At 33.2% G+C, this 18,414-nt stretch overlaps 2 protein-coding genes across 4 annotated transcripts in view; one reads left to right on the top strand and one right to left on the bottom strand.

Moving 5' to 3' along the window:
• Nucleotides 1-18,414, bottom strand: part of LOC142351537 (sialin-like) — a 438,741-nt gene that overhangs the window by 133,440 nt on the left and 286,887 nt on the right. The gene's annotated exons all lie outside the window — the stretch shown is intronic.
• LOC142351530 (uncharacterized) overlaps nucleotides 1-18,414 on the top strand; it is a 60,261-nt gene that overhangs the window by 23,482 nt on the left and 18,365 nt on the right. Inside the window, exon 3 of the mRNA XM_075403601.1 lies at nucleotides 15,817-16,012. Within this exon, the coding sequence (XP_075259716.1) occupies nucleotides 15,817-16,012 (196 nt within the window). The remainder of the gene's footprint in view (nucleotides 1-15,816; nucleotides 16,013-18,414) is intronic.

Genomic DNA, 18,414 nt, shown 5'->3' with positions numbered 1-18,414 from the left:
GAATTTTTGTAAGAAATGCGGCAAAATGTGAATTTTTTTTCACCGCATTCGCCGCTTTCACCGCATTTCTTACATTAATTTGCCACAAAAGTTGATACGGTGAATTTTTGTAAGAAATGCGGTGAATTTGGCGGTGAATTTTTGTAAGAAATGCGGTGAAATGCGGTGAAATATTCATTTTCAATGCATTCAACACAATCAACGCATTTCTTACAAAAATTCACCGCATTCATCGCATTTCTTACAAAAATTTACCCAAAAACCTCGACCTGGGTAACCATTTGCTCTGAGCATGAACAAATTAGATTTGGCAATAAAAAAATAAACGAAAACAATATTTTCAACATTATTTGAAAGCCTACCAATTCAACCGGCGTTTAATGAAAAAAAAATGGGAAATTTGATTGTCAAATAATTTCTTCGACATCAACATATATGACCGACAAAAGCGCCTGAGGTCAAAAAGGGACATCGCTTTTCTTCACTGAAAAGGCAAATAGCAGCCGCCAAACTTTATCTATAGTCCGTTTTCCTGTTGAAACAGACATATATTTAATCGAAGAAGAAAAATAGTTGACTATATTTTGCTATTTTTGTGCCCATTTAGGTACATCCTTACCTACAGCCGATAACAACCTAGGTTCAGCCGGGTTATCGATGCCGGAAAATTTGCTATATATAGTATTGATGGACAGTTTTTTCAACATTGATGCAATTGGTAAACGAGAATGAGTATCTAGCTACACATTTTATAGTGAAAATGAGAAAAGCATCACATGTTCTCAACATTTTTTTTTGGTTTTACAAGGATTACATTTTGTTTTTCTATTTTGGCGTGTGACAGCTTGAGAAGATAATTTGACAAGAAGTCTGCTCATCACGGAGATATTAGTTTGAGGTCGTCAACATTCAATATTGAATTTTCTAGCAGTTCGTTTGAGTTGAACAAAATACTCCGCTGCATAATTTTTCAAAATCTAAAATGATTTCTGTTGTAATTGATTAGAAAGTTTTGAAAACTGTGTCCAGGTTACGTATAACTGTGTCCAGGTTACGTATAATCTTTAAGTGATGAAAAATGTCGAGTTTTTGCGCCTTCATGTTACCAGAATCTTTTGATAATATTAGTTTAATGACTTGTCTAAACAAACCTTGCAGAGTAACAGAGCTCACTTCATACAAATGTAGGTTAAAAATCAGAATTTAGGAACATTCTTGTGCATTATCTAATGATAATCACGATCAGTATAATAAATATTGAAAATTTTCCTTAACGTTTCTACTGTTCTTAACGTTTCTATTGTTCTTAACAACTTATTGTTCCGACCCACTTTAGTGGGAGAGGAACTATGTACTCAAATGGGTTTTTTTTTGTTCAGACAAATTTGGCCGGTCGATATAATCATTGTAGAGAAATTTGAGTGGTATCACTAAAACGCCCGTCCAGCGTAGAATATGGAATTAAAAAGAATTTTCCAATTTTTGTTTTTTATAGGGAGTTATCGATGTTTAAAGTTTTGTAAATATTAGATGTTATTCTGCTGTTTTTATTCACATTTTCGGTATTTTGACCAAATTTTCGTCAATTTCGCTAAATATATGTCAAAATTGTTAAATGTAGTGTTATTACCTAAACAGATAGAGGTGAGTTGCTGAATTGTTGGATCCCAGTTTTTTGGCTGGAATTTTTGCTACTAAATTCTTCAAATTTAAAACTTTTCGTCAAAAATGGGAAAAAATTTGGTTTTTTTAGCTCACTTGCATTAAATTTGCTGGAAGTAGACACCTTGAAACAGCGGCCATATTTTCTTAAGCCCAAACAAAAGAGAAAAAAGTGTTCAATGTACCTCCACTGGCTTTAAGATTTTTCTGGAATTATAGTTTTGCGAGTTTTTAGCAAATTGAAACTCGATAATTACACAAAATTCAATATTTAATTTTGATATACTAAGAATTTTTTTTGAAAATTGATATATTTTACAACTATTTGAACAATTGAGTGTTTTTATAGAAGCGCAAAAATATCTGGACTGGTTTTGATCTCGCCATGTATCCATACGATAAAAAATTATAGATTTTATTGGGGAGTGACTTTTTTTCAAAAGATATCAGCTACGTAAATGTTTTTTATGTAATTTACTGACGAGAATGTCAAAACAGGGCTCAATTAAGGACAGATTTTTTTTCACAATAAAGTAACAGTTAAGCTCATGGTTTTTTTGGCTCTGACAAATTGTTTTCGTAAAGACTTCATATATTTCTTGTATATTTAGGAACATTCTTGTGCATTATCTAATGATAATCACGATCAGTATAATAAATATTGAAAATTTTCCTTAACGTTTCTACTGTTTATAACGTTTCTATTGTTCTTAACAACTTATTGTTCCGACCCACTTTAGTGGGAGAGGAACTATGTACTCAAATGGGTTTTTTTTTGTTCAGACAAATTTGGCCGATCGATATAATCATTGTAGAGAAATTTGAGTGGTATCACTAAAACGCCCGTCCAGCGTAGAATATGGAATTAAAAAGAATTTTCCAATTTTTGTTTTTTATAGGGAGTTATCGATGTTTAAAGTTTTGTAAATATTAGATGTTATTCTGCTGTTTTTATTCACATTTTCGGTATTTTGACCAAATTTTCGTCAATTTCGCTAAATATATGTCAAAATTGTTAAATGTAGTGTTATTACCTAAACAGATAGAGGTGAGTTGCTGAATTGTTGGATCCCAGTTTTTTGGCTGGAATTTTTGCTACTAAATTCTTCAAATTTAAAACTTTTCGTCAAAAATGGGAAAAAATTTGGTTTTTTTTAGCTCACTTGCATTAAATTTGCTGGAAGTAGACACCTTGAAACAGCGGCCATATTTTCTTAAGCCCAAACAAAAGAGAAAAAAGTGTTCAATGTACCTCCACTGGCTTTAATATTTTTCTGGAATTATAGTTTTGCCAGTTTTTAGCAAATTGAAACTCGATAATTACACAAAATTCAATATTTAATTTTGATATACTCAGAATTTTTTTTGAAAATTGATATATTTTACAACTATTTGAACAATTGAGTGTTTTTATAGAAGCGCAAAAATATCTGGACTGGTTTTGATCTCGCCATGTATCCATACGATAAAAAATTATAGATTTTATTGGGGAGTGACTTTTTTTCAAAAGATATCAGCTACGTAAATGTTTTTTATGTAATTTACTGACGAGAATGTCAAAACAGGGCTCAATTAAGGACAGATTTTTTTTCACAATAAAGTAACAGTTAAGCTCATGGTTTTTTTGGCTCTGACAAATTGTTTTCGTAAAGACTTCATATATTTCTTGTATCGAATTTTGCTTTCATTTGTCATATTTTATGTAGCCCAACGACTTAGTGTCCCCAATCAAAGATCCAGTTAGCGTTATAGGACGTATAAAAAAGCTAAATAAGTCTTTCAGCTGTTATCTAATGTCTGGTATGACTTCGAATATATATTTCTTAAGAAGACATCGATGAATTCTTAAACTTTGCCTCTATTTTAATTTTTTCTCTTAACTTCGGGCACAGTCTCAGTAGAAAAAAGGCAAAAACCAATTTACTGTCAGTTTAATTTAATGTAAAATCCGTTTTCTATTCAGCAAATGGTTTTGAGACTACGCATTTTCAATCTTTTAAAAATTTTTTGAGCACTACCGCATTTTTTATGAGTTTTTTTGCTTTCTTTTCAATTAATCACACTTCTGAAGTGTCCAATTGAAAGTAAGCGTAGTAGAGAAACTGCAAATTGTTGAAAAAAAGGCTTATTTGGGTATGTGATGTGTTTTTGTTGAATGGTTTATGCTTTTTGGGATGAGACAATTATCTCGCGAAATTTTGTCGATTTTTTTGTTTTGGCCTATATTTGTCTTTCCCTTTGTTATCGTACACCATATACCTGATAACAAAGGGTCCAATTGATTCCTTAGGACGTATACCTCAATCTACTTAAAGGTTTCGCTTTATAGCTGTCTTTGAAGTTAAATTCAAAACAAATATTTTTCAATTACCTCATTTTTGCTTTCATTTTCGTCAGCTAGTGAATTGATCTCACTTATTACAAGTCTAAATTATTTTGTTGATCTAAACAATTTTTTAGTGCTTGGTTATTTGTTGTGATGACCATTTTGTTTCGTAAAATCTAAAATGTCTAAACTGTTCATTTTTTGGGTTTATTTTTATTGTCATGTTTACATAGTCCTTTTATAAGGAAGACTCAATGATGTTAAATTGAAGAGAAAGTGACAATTTAGAGTTCCTGCAGCTAATATCATATAATTATAGTTCCATGAACAGTGTGATGTCGAAAAATTGTTTGAAGTTTTGGCTTCTTTAAGTATTTGTTGTTCTTTTTGGGGTCCTGACTTAGTATCATTATTAACAGGCCCAATTGGTTTCCTGAGGTGCTGCAACTTATTTCATCGTTTTTCGAAATCTTAACTCTGTTATGACCTTTGAAAACAATTGTTTTCAAAAATATATTTGGTTTTTTAGTTTCCGGTCGATTTGTAGCTCAATCTCTGTAAACATAGGTTACTACCCGTTTCCAGTGAGCTATATTTTTTATCTTTAGAAGGATTTTAGCGTCAAAAATTTGTCTCAAGGCTTTGTTACTGCTGTTACTTCGAGATTTCATAAAATGCTTGACATCCTTATTATTTTATACAGTTTAAAGGATTATGTTTTATTTTTAATTTATAACAATAATCGTAGGTCTCATGGGCGTTTAAAATTTGCACAATTGAACACTGGTTAATTACATGTCTCATTTGCTTTATTTGGAGAATTAAGTGAACATTTTAGTGATTTCAGTTAATATCTAATGACATAAATAACTCTGAAATTAATTGTTTGCAAAAATAGAAGCGTATTTTTGACGTTCGGGCCGCTTTGAGCTTTTTGGCCACCGGTTAACCAGTCGCCTTGAGAGCAAGTCCCATGTCTTTTCTATTGAAGCAGAGGTTAAATTGTTTTTTTTTTAGATTTTGTCTGATGCGAGTTTGTTTTTGTTACAAATTTTTTAAATAGACATCGAGTTTTGGTCGTAAATAATGTTTGTTGTTTGATTTTTATTATTTTGCATTCTAACAGTCCTATTATCAACAACTGTTATTGGCCCTCTAGCATCGCTTTATTGTATTTCATTGGCTGTTTATTGAACGGTGTTTATTTTTTGGAAAGTTTTCTATCTCTTCATCATTTGGTAGCCAATTTAGTCAAGAATGTGGATGAGCGTGGTCGGAACCTTATGTGCGTACGCACATTACCGAGCATCCTTGTTTTCTCAATATTACTATGAATTATATTGTTTTGTTCAGTCAAAAAGTCAAAAACAGGCCAAATTTTTGATGGAAGAACGATTCCGTCCGCAATTGTGACGACGTACATTTTGAGGTTCCAATAGAAATTGAGCTGATGTTTTCTAAGAAAAGATTTGCGCGGATATAATTTAGACCACCCAGGATGAAGTTCGCGACACAAGACAGGTATTGGCCAGACCAACTTGGGTCGCGAACAGGGGGGTCCGGTGCGACCGTCCACAATGGTCTGGAAAAAATTTGGGTTGCGCCTTCGATCTGGCCAATGGCAATTTTAGTCTGTTCGGTCTGGCGAATACCCATATCTCGGTCTCTTCGGTCTGACCAATACCCATATTTCTGTCTGTTCGATCTGGCCAATAGCTAATTTCAAGGCCTAGAGGTCCAGCCAAATAAGAGCCAAATTGTATAAACGCGTGCTGTATTGACTGTTTTTCAAAAAAGCAGCCCATAAATGGTAAACGACATCTACTTCTAGATGATTAGAATACTTCATTAACCTTCTTGAAATTTGCATTTGTCTTTAATTCGACGGTTTTTTTTTCAATAATTTCTTTTTAAAATCTCATATTCATTTGTCATTAAAAAAATGAAACGAATAAATTATAAATTTTATTGGATGCTTATACACGTTACATGAGTCTGGCTAATAGTCTGGCCTAGGATCTGTTCGGTCTGGCCAATAGTCTGGACAACGGTCTGGCCGCTGGTCCGGACAACGGTCTGGCCTAAGGTCTGTTCGGTCTGCTCAATGGTCTGGACAATGTCTGGTCAGTCTGCCCAATGTTGTCCAAAGTCTGTTCAGTCTGGCCAGTGGTGGCCAAAGTCTGCTCGGTCTGGCCAATACCTATCTTTGGGTATTGTCGGTCTGGCCAATACCTATCTTTGGGTATTGTCGGTCTGGCCAATACCTGTCTTGGGTCGCGGACTTCATCCTGGGCAGTCAGTTGCAGTACTGGGCTAGTCTAATTACACTTTTTTTAAAAAGAAAATTTTGCTATTCTGTACACATCAGGAACATGCTTTCAAACTTGCCCAGTATTGCAAACGGCACTACACTTGTATTTAGACATTCCCAGTAGTGGCATGTCTAAGTGGTATCCCAGGTTGAGTAAGTAAGCCAATAAACAATTAACAATACGTAAACAAAAACGAGGTTGTCAATATCTTCTTTCTGAGAACAAAACACGAATTTTCCAACATTTGAAAGGCAAATATAACACTTAAACAGGTCAAAACCTTTTGAAGCAATTTTGAAATGCTTTTCAAATTTCGAACAACAAAATGTTTGATGAAGCAAAATATTAGATAAAGCAGCACAATGAAGCATATTTTGAGAGCATATTTTTCCACTTTAACAGTTTTACTTTATTTTTGTTTTAAATATAGCTGGATTAAACCCAGATCAATGCACTAAACGTTTTCTCCTCATTCAAAATCATTGTACATTCGGACATTTTGGCATCTCACGCACCCATTTAACATTTTGCTCTGAGAAACTCAAATAAGGTGCAAATTTAATTAGGAACTCAAGAAATTGCAATTTCACCTGGGAATTGTTGAAAACAATTCTAGAACAAATTTTTGTGCCAAAATTTTGCAAAAGTAGCTACACAAGTTACACAAGATAAAAAGCCCTCAACTGGTTTCAAAAAATTCAGTGATTTTGGTTTTACCTCGGGATAATCTAGAGTAAAATGTTCTGTACCTTTAATGTTGATTTGAATATTTTATATGAGATTTATTATCTCTATTAGCCCAAAATTCTCCATTTTTTTAGTGAAAAATAAACACTGCTGAAGGGCTAGTAAATTCAAAACATGTGGGACAGAGGTTTTTTGTCTTTACAATTCCTAGCATACTCACAAGACTACTGCTCTTAAAAAAATTACGGGTTGTACCAAGCTTTATGTGTAATTGCTTGATAAGATTTGTGGAGGCGTTATACTACTTTACTCAAATGCCATGTTTCGAAAATGTTTGAATGCCTCTCTACTTTGTGCTAGCATATTGTCCTCAAAAACTTTATTACCAAGCAAATTGAGTGGTAACTCAGACTTTATGAATCATATCACGTTTCCAACTTAACTTAAAAAGTTAAGTGATGATCCCAACAGACCATCCAGACCACTTTCATTTCATTCGAAAAATACGCTAAAGCATTGCCAATCAGTCACTTAGGAATAATTGTGATACATTGCAGAACTTAGGAGATTACAATTTTTCACCCTTTCATAGTAAATGGGTTAACTTGGTTCGCCTAGTCTTCCATTGTTAGGCAACCTTATCCTCATAGAGGTTTCACTATTCGTCTTCTGAAATGCGCGCGGCCGATTATAACTCCGAGGAACAGGTCGTGTTGGTGATTACCACTGATGCCACTGTTGTCCTCTCGCCTTTGTTGTACTCCTTCAACGATGTCCTAACGTAACCTATTTGTTGATTGTTTGATGTTTTAATAAATCAAATGCCATCAAGCCAGGCTATATAAAATTGAAGAAAACTTGAAATTGGTATAATGGTAAATAGATATACAAGTATATGAAAAGAACATACCAAAACATCTACAATCGTACACTCATCCATTTTCAGAAATCTACAATGAACTGTGAATCACCTATTTCTAATTAACCTTAGATTAAGTTGATGTATGGCAACTAATATTCGATTACTACTTGTAGCAAGCAACGAACCGCGTAGTTTTTACATTTTCACTGCAAACCATTTGAAAAAAGTCTAAAAACAAAAAACAAAAAATTAGCTTTGTTTATTTAACAAACCCATATAGTAAACCGAAAACACTACATTTGAATAAATATTAAGAATTTTAGAAAAACTAATAGAATATTTAGCTCTCTCTTTGATTAGATTTCTACTCCCATATCTTTTTTCTGTAACCAAACTTTTGTTAATATTCAGAGCTGTTTTCCAAAGGAAACACTCAACACGACAGTTATTGTCATAAATTTGTGTCTCCAAAGGAGTGTCAAAATCTAGTCGCATACATACTGCTATTCTCTGTTTGATTATAATAGCTGGATCACAGTTGTACCAAAAAAGATTATCATAAGGGAAAATAGCTTTTTTGGACAAAGGTTTTTGGGAAAGATATCAAATCTTTGTTCGAATTAGAGATATGTCAAAAAAGTCTGACCCATGGAATAAAGGATTTAGAAGCACAAAGGCTTCTAAATCCTTTATTCCGTGGGTCAAATTTTATTGGCATATCGATAGTTAAATCTCAGTTTTCAACTGGTAAAAGTTTTTGGCTGGGAGTAATTCAAGTTCGGTATTGATTTTTTCCAATCCGAAAAACTTGAAATATTTGTTGAACTGTTTCATCCTAAACATCAATGCAAAACAATATTTAAAGAAATAGATATTTTTGCAATGTTTACAGCGGAACTATTGAGAAAAATTCTTTAAAATTTATTTAAATTATTCTAAAAGAAAGGAAACGGTAGATAATGTAAATGGTAGACAGGACAAAAGAAACAAAACAACTAGAAGAAAATTCTCAAAAAATTTCTTCCAATTTTTTTTGTCTTTAACACTGATACCATGTGATTACGTTTTTGAAAGTCATTAAAAAATGTGGTCAAGTGTATATTTTTAAAGGAATGTGTGTGGTTACTTGGTGTATAGAAACAAACAAGGAAACGGAGATAAAATGACACAATTTTCAAAAGTTTTACGTTTTTATTTTAATCCAAAAATGTTACAGAATTTTTTTTGAACTGAGCCACTCGGAGAAAATAATTAGTCAAGTCAACCAAAAAAATGGTTTCTTAAATTTTTCAAATGTGAAAAGAACGAAATTTCTCAACAAAAGTTTGAAAAAACTAAAAATATAGAAACATTTTTTTCTACTTTCATATATATGGAAGATACCAACCATTGGATGGGGTTTAATTTCAGAGATAGCAAAGTTTTATCTCTGATTGTCTTCACATATACGATAATCTAAACCTGCGCTTGCCTCGATTGTTTGTTTCTCTTTAAAAAATATTTTTAAAAAATTCCTTAGTCCCCTTACAGTTGGTCTGAAGTTGTTTACTACAATCTAACTAGAATTAGTTTAGTCGTAGATCTGTAAAAAATCACCGAAAGCTGGGATTTTGACTTTTGGTTATTTCGTTTTTATTCCAGTTGGCAGTTACCCGATCAAAAAAATGGTCAAAACTGACTAAGGTTAACTGTTTTCCCAGAAATATAAAAAGTTGGAAAAAAATGTTTTTTTTAAAAAAAAAACTTAACACTGCTGGGAGGCGGCAGGTGGACAAATATATGTCATAAATTTCAAATAATTTGATAGTTTATAAAGTTTTTTTAAAAAAAATTAATGGGAGGGGGCCAGAAAAGTTCAAATTAGATGCTTGTGTGGTTAGATGGCTACTCTTTTTCGAAAAATATCAATAATGTTTGATGAGTGTCCAAAGTATTCAGTGTTCTGACTTTTCGCCCAGAAAAATACGGTGAACTATATTTTATTTATGCTAGAAAGCGTGTTTATTAAAAAAATTTTTTATTGAAAAACAACAATCTATGGTTTTTGATCTACTTTTAAGCATTTGGTAGACAATTGCCAAAAAGTGGTAAATAAAATTGGGCGGTTTCTTACGGCTAACGTTTTGTTTATTATTATGTCTTTTTCTATTGGTGTTTTCTAATTATGTCCTTTTGTTAATACATCAGGATTAATAACCACCCGTACCTAGGTCGCAGTGAGTTTCAGCGCTGTACCATTGACTTTCAATTGTAACCAGTACTGTGCCAGACAAATAGCAGTGTAAATAAATTTGCCAGTCTGCCCAGAGTCGATTAAGAAAAATCCCAGTCTGTTTTTTTTCTTCGCAGCATCATTTACATTATTGGTTAACACTGCACAGAATGTCTCAGTTCAGACTGTACAGACGAAGAACTAACAGACTGTACATAGCAAATTTTGAAAATTTCGAATGACTGATATCATGCATGAAATTTTCAACGTGTCGATACCCGGAGCTGCATTCTAGCTTAACTTGTACATACTACACTACAATTAACTGACACATCGACTTCCACCGACTTCCGCCGACCTCCGCCGACTTCCGACATCCGCCGACTTCCACCGACCTCTGCCGAATTCCACCGACTTCCGACCTGTGTTCATTCAAAGTGAACTCAAAGTGAACTGTATTCATTCACTTCAAAGCATTCATTCAATTCATTTAATTCACTTTCAATTCAATTTAATTCATATTTTTCACTTTTTTCCACTTTTTATTCATTTTATATTATTCTTAACTAGATATTTTCCGTTGATGCTTTTTACTAGAGCGCATGTAAACGCAGTTTTGAGTAGCAAACTGTAGTCATGAGTATAGAGTAGAGTAGAACGCGTTTTAATTGCCACTTGAGAGAACACTTAAGTAAATAAAACGGGCGAGCAATTATAATTATGCTGCACAGATGCAAATCCGTCGCTTTCGGTTCATGCCTAGATGAAAGTCAGCCGGTTTTTGTTCATGCTCCGCTAAATTTCAGCCACCTTATAATAATGCCCCGATAAAATTTAGCCGCGCTTTTTTGCTGCTCAGATAAAATTCATATAAACAAAATCATGCCCTAATGAGTCATGTTTTAAAACAGACTATAAATTCCCAAAACTGACATGAACAGAACAAGTGCCAGGCAAAAAATCAGAATGAAAAATTTAATGTTACAGCGCTGAATTAGTCGTAGACCAAGGTACGGGCAGAAGAAAGTTTGCCGAGGGATTCAATGATGATTTTAATGTAATAAAAGCACAAAGCTCAAAACTCTACATAACAAAACGGATTGAATCTTGTCTTTTGGCAATAAAAAACAGTTCTTTTTTGATCATCAGTGCGATGTCACATCATCATCCAGGATACAAAAAATGTTTTTGAAAATAAAAGTAGAAAAATTTGATTTTATGTTTGTTGTGGGAACACTGAATTGAAACAGGTAAGCTTTCCAGTTGTAAATCATAAAAGAGGTAAATAAGTTTGAACTGTAAAAACTGCGTTTTGCTAGTAGAATTCAATTTATCAGTGCCTATGTAATTGTAACACTAAATTTTGAGGTAACCAATAGACTACCAACAAGCTAGTGAGAGCAAAACACAAGCGCTCTGAGAATTTAATTTTCAATTTTTACTGTACTGTGCTGAAAACTAGGCAGAATAGAAAGCGTGAACTCAACTCATTCTTGTGATTACGTATTAATTAAAATTTTGTAGACGTAAATCGAAATTCTATTTTCATCTTTCTCCAAAAAACTGAAAACTAGTTAGGGTGTTGACGAAAAAATGTCTATGCCTATCTTAAACCACTAGGACCAAAGTAAAACAAGTTAATGAAGGTAAATATTTTTTACAAAAGATTGTTTTACTACTTTTAAATTTTCGCTAGAAATTGCGATTTTTTTAGTAAAAAAATAGAAAAATTGTGCCGTGTAGCAGCTCAATTATTTGTATAAAATCAAGTGAAATTTTACCGACAATTCATGAAAACTGATAGCTGTATTTCGTAAAATCTCCAAATTTTTAATTGCTCCCAAACAAAGTTTGTAGCAATTATTTTAGTCCTGTTGGCCTTTTCTGTACAATTTTTCGCTTGACCGATTTTTCGTCTGTGGCTTTTGACTTTCCGACCTTAAAAACGGGATAAACAGGTAGCGCCCAGCGGGCAATAAGTGCTCTTATAGCCTTTCAGCTCAAACTGTTTTGGAGACTTATACTCATAGTGTGAAGGGCGGCTCTTAGAGGTTGAAGACACTCCAACTGTTGACCCCCAACTATTGCCCCACCCGCCCCCGACCACGCTGTTGCCCCCAACCCACTGTTAGCCACCCACCACCTCCCTCTCTATCAGCCCCACGGTGCACCCCTCAAACCCCCCCCCCCCCCCCCGTGGCTACGTTCGATTAACAGATCGCTAAAAACACGCAATTTTATACAAATTTTCACAATTTTTGAAACGGTTTGTCATTTTGTTGAGTTTTTTTAGCCTTAGATGTCAAGGAATCTGTTGTAGTATTATACAATAAGTTATTGTATTGTTTCTAGTGTTAGTCGAATGGTTTCGACGTTTTAACACCACGAATTTCAGTTTTTTATTGACAAAACGTCCAATTTTTTTTGACAATTATTTTTCATTATTTACGTCTTTCCAGACGCAGGGGCCAGAAAAGGTTCTTAAAATTTTGATAATAAGTTACTGAAAGATTTCATTTGCTCTCAAAACGACCAGCTTTCAAATTTTTAATTTGACAATTATTAGCGTTTTTTTTCAAGTTTTTAAAAATGTTGTTTGGGTTTTTAGGTTTCTCCAGCTTCAAGAGCCAAAGAACTTCCTCTAGGATTTGACAACAAGTTACCGTAATGTTTCTAAATGTAATGAAATGTTTTTCAAAATTTCAAAACCACGAATTTTAGCTTTTTTTTTTACAAAAACTTACAATTTTCTTCAATTTTTTTTGGACATTTATTGTCATTATTCAGGTTTTTCACCCTGACTCAAAATCTTCGTTAGGGTTTTATAATACGTTACTGGAAAATGTTTTGCGGCCACGGATTGTTTTTCAGCTTTTTTTGTCACACATTTTAGCAGTTTTTTTTATCCAACTTGCAATTTTTTTCAAGCTTCTTGAAATTTTTTGTCAATTTTTAGGTTTCTCCAGCCTCAAGAGCCACCTAAGCTCCACTAGGGTTTTAATATAGGTTACTTAATAGCTTTTAGACGTAATGGAATGTTTTTCAAGTTTTTAATATCAGCACTTTTTAAAAAAAAATTTGCAATTTTTTCACTTTTTTGTATCTTTTTGAATTTATTATCTTTTTTCCGGAACCAGGGTCCTATGTACCTCCTCCGAGGTTTAATGTTAAGCTATCGCATAGGTTCTATAGTTAATAGAATGGTTATCAATATTTTAATGACTCCAGCTTTTGCAATTTCTCGATGAAATTTAATTCTTTTTCTGATTTTTTGGAAAGTTTTTGTCATGTTCCAAGTTTATGAACCTTAATGAGCCAGCGAAACTATTTAAAGGTTGAAATAGAGCTGTTGGATAGTCTGCTGAGACAATGAAAAGGTTTTAAAGAGTTTATTATCTTGAATTTTAGCAAAATTTGTTAATATTTTTTATTGTTTTCAAAATTTTTGAATATTTTAACTATCGTTACTGGCCAACGAAGTCCTGTAGATGGGTTATTTCACATAACTCCAGAGCAAAAAATAGTTTTGAACGTTTTCACTGCGAAATCTGGAAGTTTTTCTCTTAAATTCTGCAATATTTCTTCAAATTTTTTAAATATCAGTTTTTTATTTGATTGTTTTTATACTAACAAAGCTGGAAAACCAAAAGATGCAGAGTCGAATCAAGCATAGTCGGATATGTTTCTATCATAGACCTTGAACATAAAAATTCGACAAACTCCAGTTTTTTGGTAAGAACCAATCTGCTGGTAGTAGTATAAAAGCACCTTCAATCATTTAGTTTATTACGTTGAAATCCTCGCAATGCTCAAATTTATATATTAGTGACAGTGAGATTGAGCAATGAAACCTGAACAATTAATAGTCAATGTTTCAATCTTCTCCTCAAGAACATCAGCTATCAATTTTATCCAATGTTGTACAAAATTGAATTCAAATTACAGATATCCTGTTTTTGATTTTGTCTATCACTTTCCTTTGCAACTGGGATATACCTTGAAATTCGGTTTCTCGCAATGCTTAAAAACATTAAGCTGCTGGCTTAAAGCTTTTAGATCGAGGAAAACAATCGAGTTAATTTCTAGGTGCATCTTAGATCGATGAAAACGAATGAGTTAAATTTGCATGATAAACAGCCCCAACGGAGGCTTAAAATACTTCAATTGGGATTCTATATTTCAAAATGCAAAGATGAGACATTATTAGAGGGCATTGCTTTTTCTTTTTTACTTAATTTAAAAGTTAGTTGAGCTTATCTTCCGGGAGCAGTCCCTCACGTTTGCGGAAGCCACAACAATAATAATAATATACTTATATTTATCCATAGTTTTTTACGGCGGTGCAAAAACTAATTAGGAAAAAACTTTGCTCTACATATAAAAAACCACCAATTTTTGTCAGAAAGCATGAGAAAATACTCCAAAATTCAAAAATCATAAAATAATCTCAGTCTCCACCGATCTAAAACTTAACGGCCCTCAGTAAAATTCAGAATGAAACAAGCATTGAAATTAACAAAGTAATTAGAAAACAGAAAATTAGCAACTCTAAAATCCGGAAAGTTTTAACCCTCACAAAAACCCGAAAATTTGGTCACAAAAATTAGAGCAATACCAGCACTGATCAGAAGGGTTTAATAACTGAAACTTTTTGCCACTCTTTTCATTAGGCATATTAAAGAGGCTTGCAAAACAAAAACCAAAGGTCCCCCAAGGGTTTTAAGGGATCCAATATTGCTTTATTTATTCATAAGACCCATTTACAAGATCATTTGTTTTTAAAGATCCACAAAAGACACCACTCATGTGACATTGCATTATAGGTGTTTATCCGAAATGACAGATGGATACCTAAAATAAGGGGCATTGGGCCTTTGCTAGGATCGGCCAAATTGAGCTTCCTGTAACTATGACGTTGTAAAAAGTAATTTTGAATGTTTAACTTGTACATAGGAATACTGGTACACCCAGGGCAGACCTGCCCTGAAGTGATTAAAAACATGGTTTTGGTCGTTACCGTTATCTGTTTCCAAACACAAGTCTAACCACAATTTGGGAGAAGAGATGTTAAGACGAGGTTTACTGTTTGCATCATTTTTCAGAGTTCAAGATGACTAGAAAGTGTTGAAAATTTGCAGATTTCTGTTTCGGAAACAAATTTTAAAACAGTTTTTTGCTCTTTCAGCTATCTTGTATTTTTGAAAGTTGAAAGCTGATTTTTTTCAGACCGAAAATTCAATTAAAATGAGCATCGTGCGCTCGAATTACATAGCCTGAAAAAAACCATCAGACGCACAATAGTCTGTGCAATCGTGTGCCATAAAATTCTGATCACTGATCACTTTCGTTTGTAATGATCTATTAAAAGATGATTTTGGGCGCGCAAAAATCTGCGCTAACGCAGTTTCAATCGTTTCACACCAGTTTGGACAGTTAACCCGAAGCTCGTTCGCTATGGCAAACATATATTGCCAGAATAGTTAACCACACATAAACTCAATGCGCTCTCTCTTGTAACGAAATTTGATATTGGTCTGATCATAGATGATTTTGATCGAAGAATGTCGGCAACCTGACATGGAAATTTTCTGTACAACCTCCTTTTCACGAAAGTTTGAACGTGGTTCCACGCGAAACCATGATTAGTTATAAGAATGATATGTCTAAAGATTTGTTAATTTGGATATGGTTCTAAATTTTCCCCAAAAAAGGCATGGAAACACTTCCACTAACAATGATTTTGGTTGCATTTCAGCGCGGATGCCCATTTTATCACCTTCAGATGATCAGCTGGGTCACCATTCTGCACCAGGTCCAGGTCTGTTTGCTCAGCCCCAACCACCTCCGGCTTCCAATAGGATAATAGCACTGATACCCAGTGGACCATTGATAATTCCACATTTTCAGCGGCCATCTTTCCAATCTAAGTCAACACTACCTACATCACAATTGTAAGTTGTATGTGTACACGTCACAAGTAGAAATTTCATTGGTATGTTTCCTCCGCGATAAAAATTAACTTAAACTCTGTCTAATAAAATATTCTGAAATTAATTTTCCTCAAACACATATCTCCTCTTTTTTGGTATATCAGTTATCAGAAAATCCCAACCTAATGAAAATCACCACCTTTGAAAGTTTTGTTTTGAGTAAAACGAAATGGCTCAACGGGCCACATTTCAAACTCAGTATGTCTGTTTCATGCTTAGGCATTATGAGAGCAAAAATTTAAGGGTCATTATTTGCACCTATTTTACTTTTGACCGGAGATTGTTCAAGAGTTTGAGCTCATTCTGGCGTTATGTCTCGATGGGGAAACATATCCAGAAATGTTTGCTTAGAATTGGCCTATTTATCTTTTAAATTAATGATTATTTAGCAGCATGACACTACTTTTAGCTTCATGTTAGTTGATAGCTTCTAAATTGCGCTACCCTTCACTATATAAACCATTTACTGAACGCTACCGATATAATTCTGACAAAAAATTGAAAACTCTTCTTTCAGAAATCTTTTCGCTGCATATTTCACCATTGTCAATGGCCATCTCCATTGCCATTTTGCATGACATGGCAAGGTGTATCAAGTTTTGTTAAACTGGGCAATATTATTGTGTTAGAGATATCCTTATAAAGAAACAATTTATGTCAGCTCTGTTTTTTATTTGTTAAATTAGAATGAAGTCGAACATTTCCAAAGAGTGTGCTGCAACTCTGCCGAACGATAGTAATTTCAAAGACAATTTAAACTTTGTTTAGTTTGCATCCTATCATGCAAACATCTCATTAAGTTTTTTTAAAAAACCAATTAAACGTTACTTTTTAGGGAAAAAGCTAAAAAACTTAAATTTTTAGATGTGAGCTCACTCTCTTTTTGGGATATTGAGTAAAAAAACTACTTAACAAATTTTTTAAATTTATTTGCCCGAACCTGAGTATCAGAGCATTTCAGTGCTAAACCGGCACATTTCAAGAGTAGAAACTTAATTAGGTTTTGACAATTTGCATTTCCAGAATATTTTAAGTATCTTTATCTTCAGTTTTTCTTCATTATAGTTATATTGAGGTCATAGAGTCTGCACTGGGTAAAATTCTTTCGTATAGTATAAAAACTGTTCATATCCCAAAATTAGGTCTGAGGAGATTAATGTAATAATTTTGTAGCTGATAACAAGTGATTAATATAGCAGTATCCACACTCTTTTTACTTAAGCTAAATTAAATGCAATTACCGCAACGAACATTTAGCTTAGTGGTAACAACTAAATTAAATGTTACAAGTACTCACGGGGATGATCGACTTGCATATAAAGCTAACACTATTGGCGGGAGATAAGCTGAACATATAAGTTTTTATGCAGTAATTTTTCAAATTGATCCAATTTGAATTGCATGTAATGCCAACCCTGTTGGTGGAAGTTAAACTTTTTCACAAATTAATTTTCATGTTGTAATTTTTACTCAAAAATCAAGACAAGCCAGTGTAAGCTGTGACATGAACAAAATACTTGGCATCCAGTAAAAATAAAATGTCTGTAGACTGATTCAACTTTGATTTGCTCTTCCGCCAACCTCAGGGTGATCGCATAAAGCATGTTCACTTTCACTGTTTACTTTTAAATATACAGGAGTGCTTGTCTTAGTTTTACTGATGCTTTTCCCAACAAAAAATTCAAAATTGGTTTTTGAAGGCAATTGGAAAGAAAACACGAAGCTAAAAGAAACAGCTTTGCCAATATTCCTTTATTGAAATGAGGTTTAAAAAATGAAAATTGACCTGCAGCAAAAATTTTATGGTTTGAAAAAAAACTTTTGGTTTTTGTCTGTGAAATTGAATAGAGCGCTTTAATAAATAAAAGCGAGATTATTATGGCTTGTTTGGTCAGAAACCGAAAGTTGTTTATTTTCTTGATGCAATAAAGATACAGAAAAGACAAAAAGATAAATTGGCAAATTTTTAGAATTTTTTTATTGAAGCAAACGTTATCAGAGAAGAATCGAATACAAAACACTTAAGAATAACAAAATTTTAAATTCTACCGAGAAAGTTTGATATCTGGATATTACGTGACGACTGCATCTTATCTATCAAAAAACCTTTTATGGGCAACAGCATAGTCATTCAGTTCAATGATAAATGAAAGTTGCAAAAAACATAACATCCAAAATACAGAAAAATTTAAGCCTTTTCAGCAAGTTTTATTTAAGATGTGAATTGATAACTTGCCGATAAAAACTGGCTCAAATAAAAGATTAGAACTGATGGAATTAAAAATTTTGAGACAATATTGTGTCATTTCAATGACTGCTGTGACGAAACATATGGTTGCCATTTATTTTCAGAATAATTCACA

Source organism: Convolutriloba macropyga, chromosome 13, assembly GCF_964194025.1.
Source record: "Convolutriloba macropyga chromosome 13, txConMacr16.3, whole genome shotgun sequence".
Classification (NCBI taxonomy): Eukaryota; Metazoa; Xenacoelomorpha; order Acoela; family Convolutidae; genus Convolutriloba; species Convolutriloba macropyga.
This window is presented reverse-complemented; position numbering and strand designations above follow the sequence as displayed.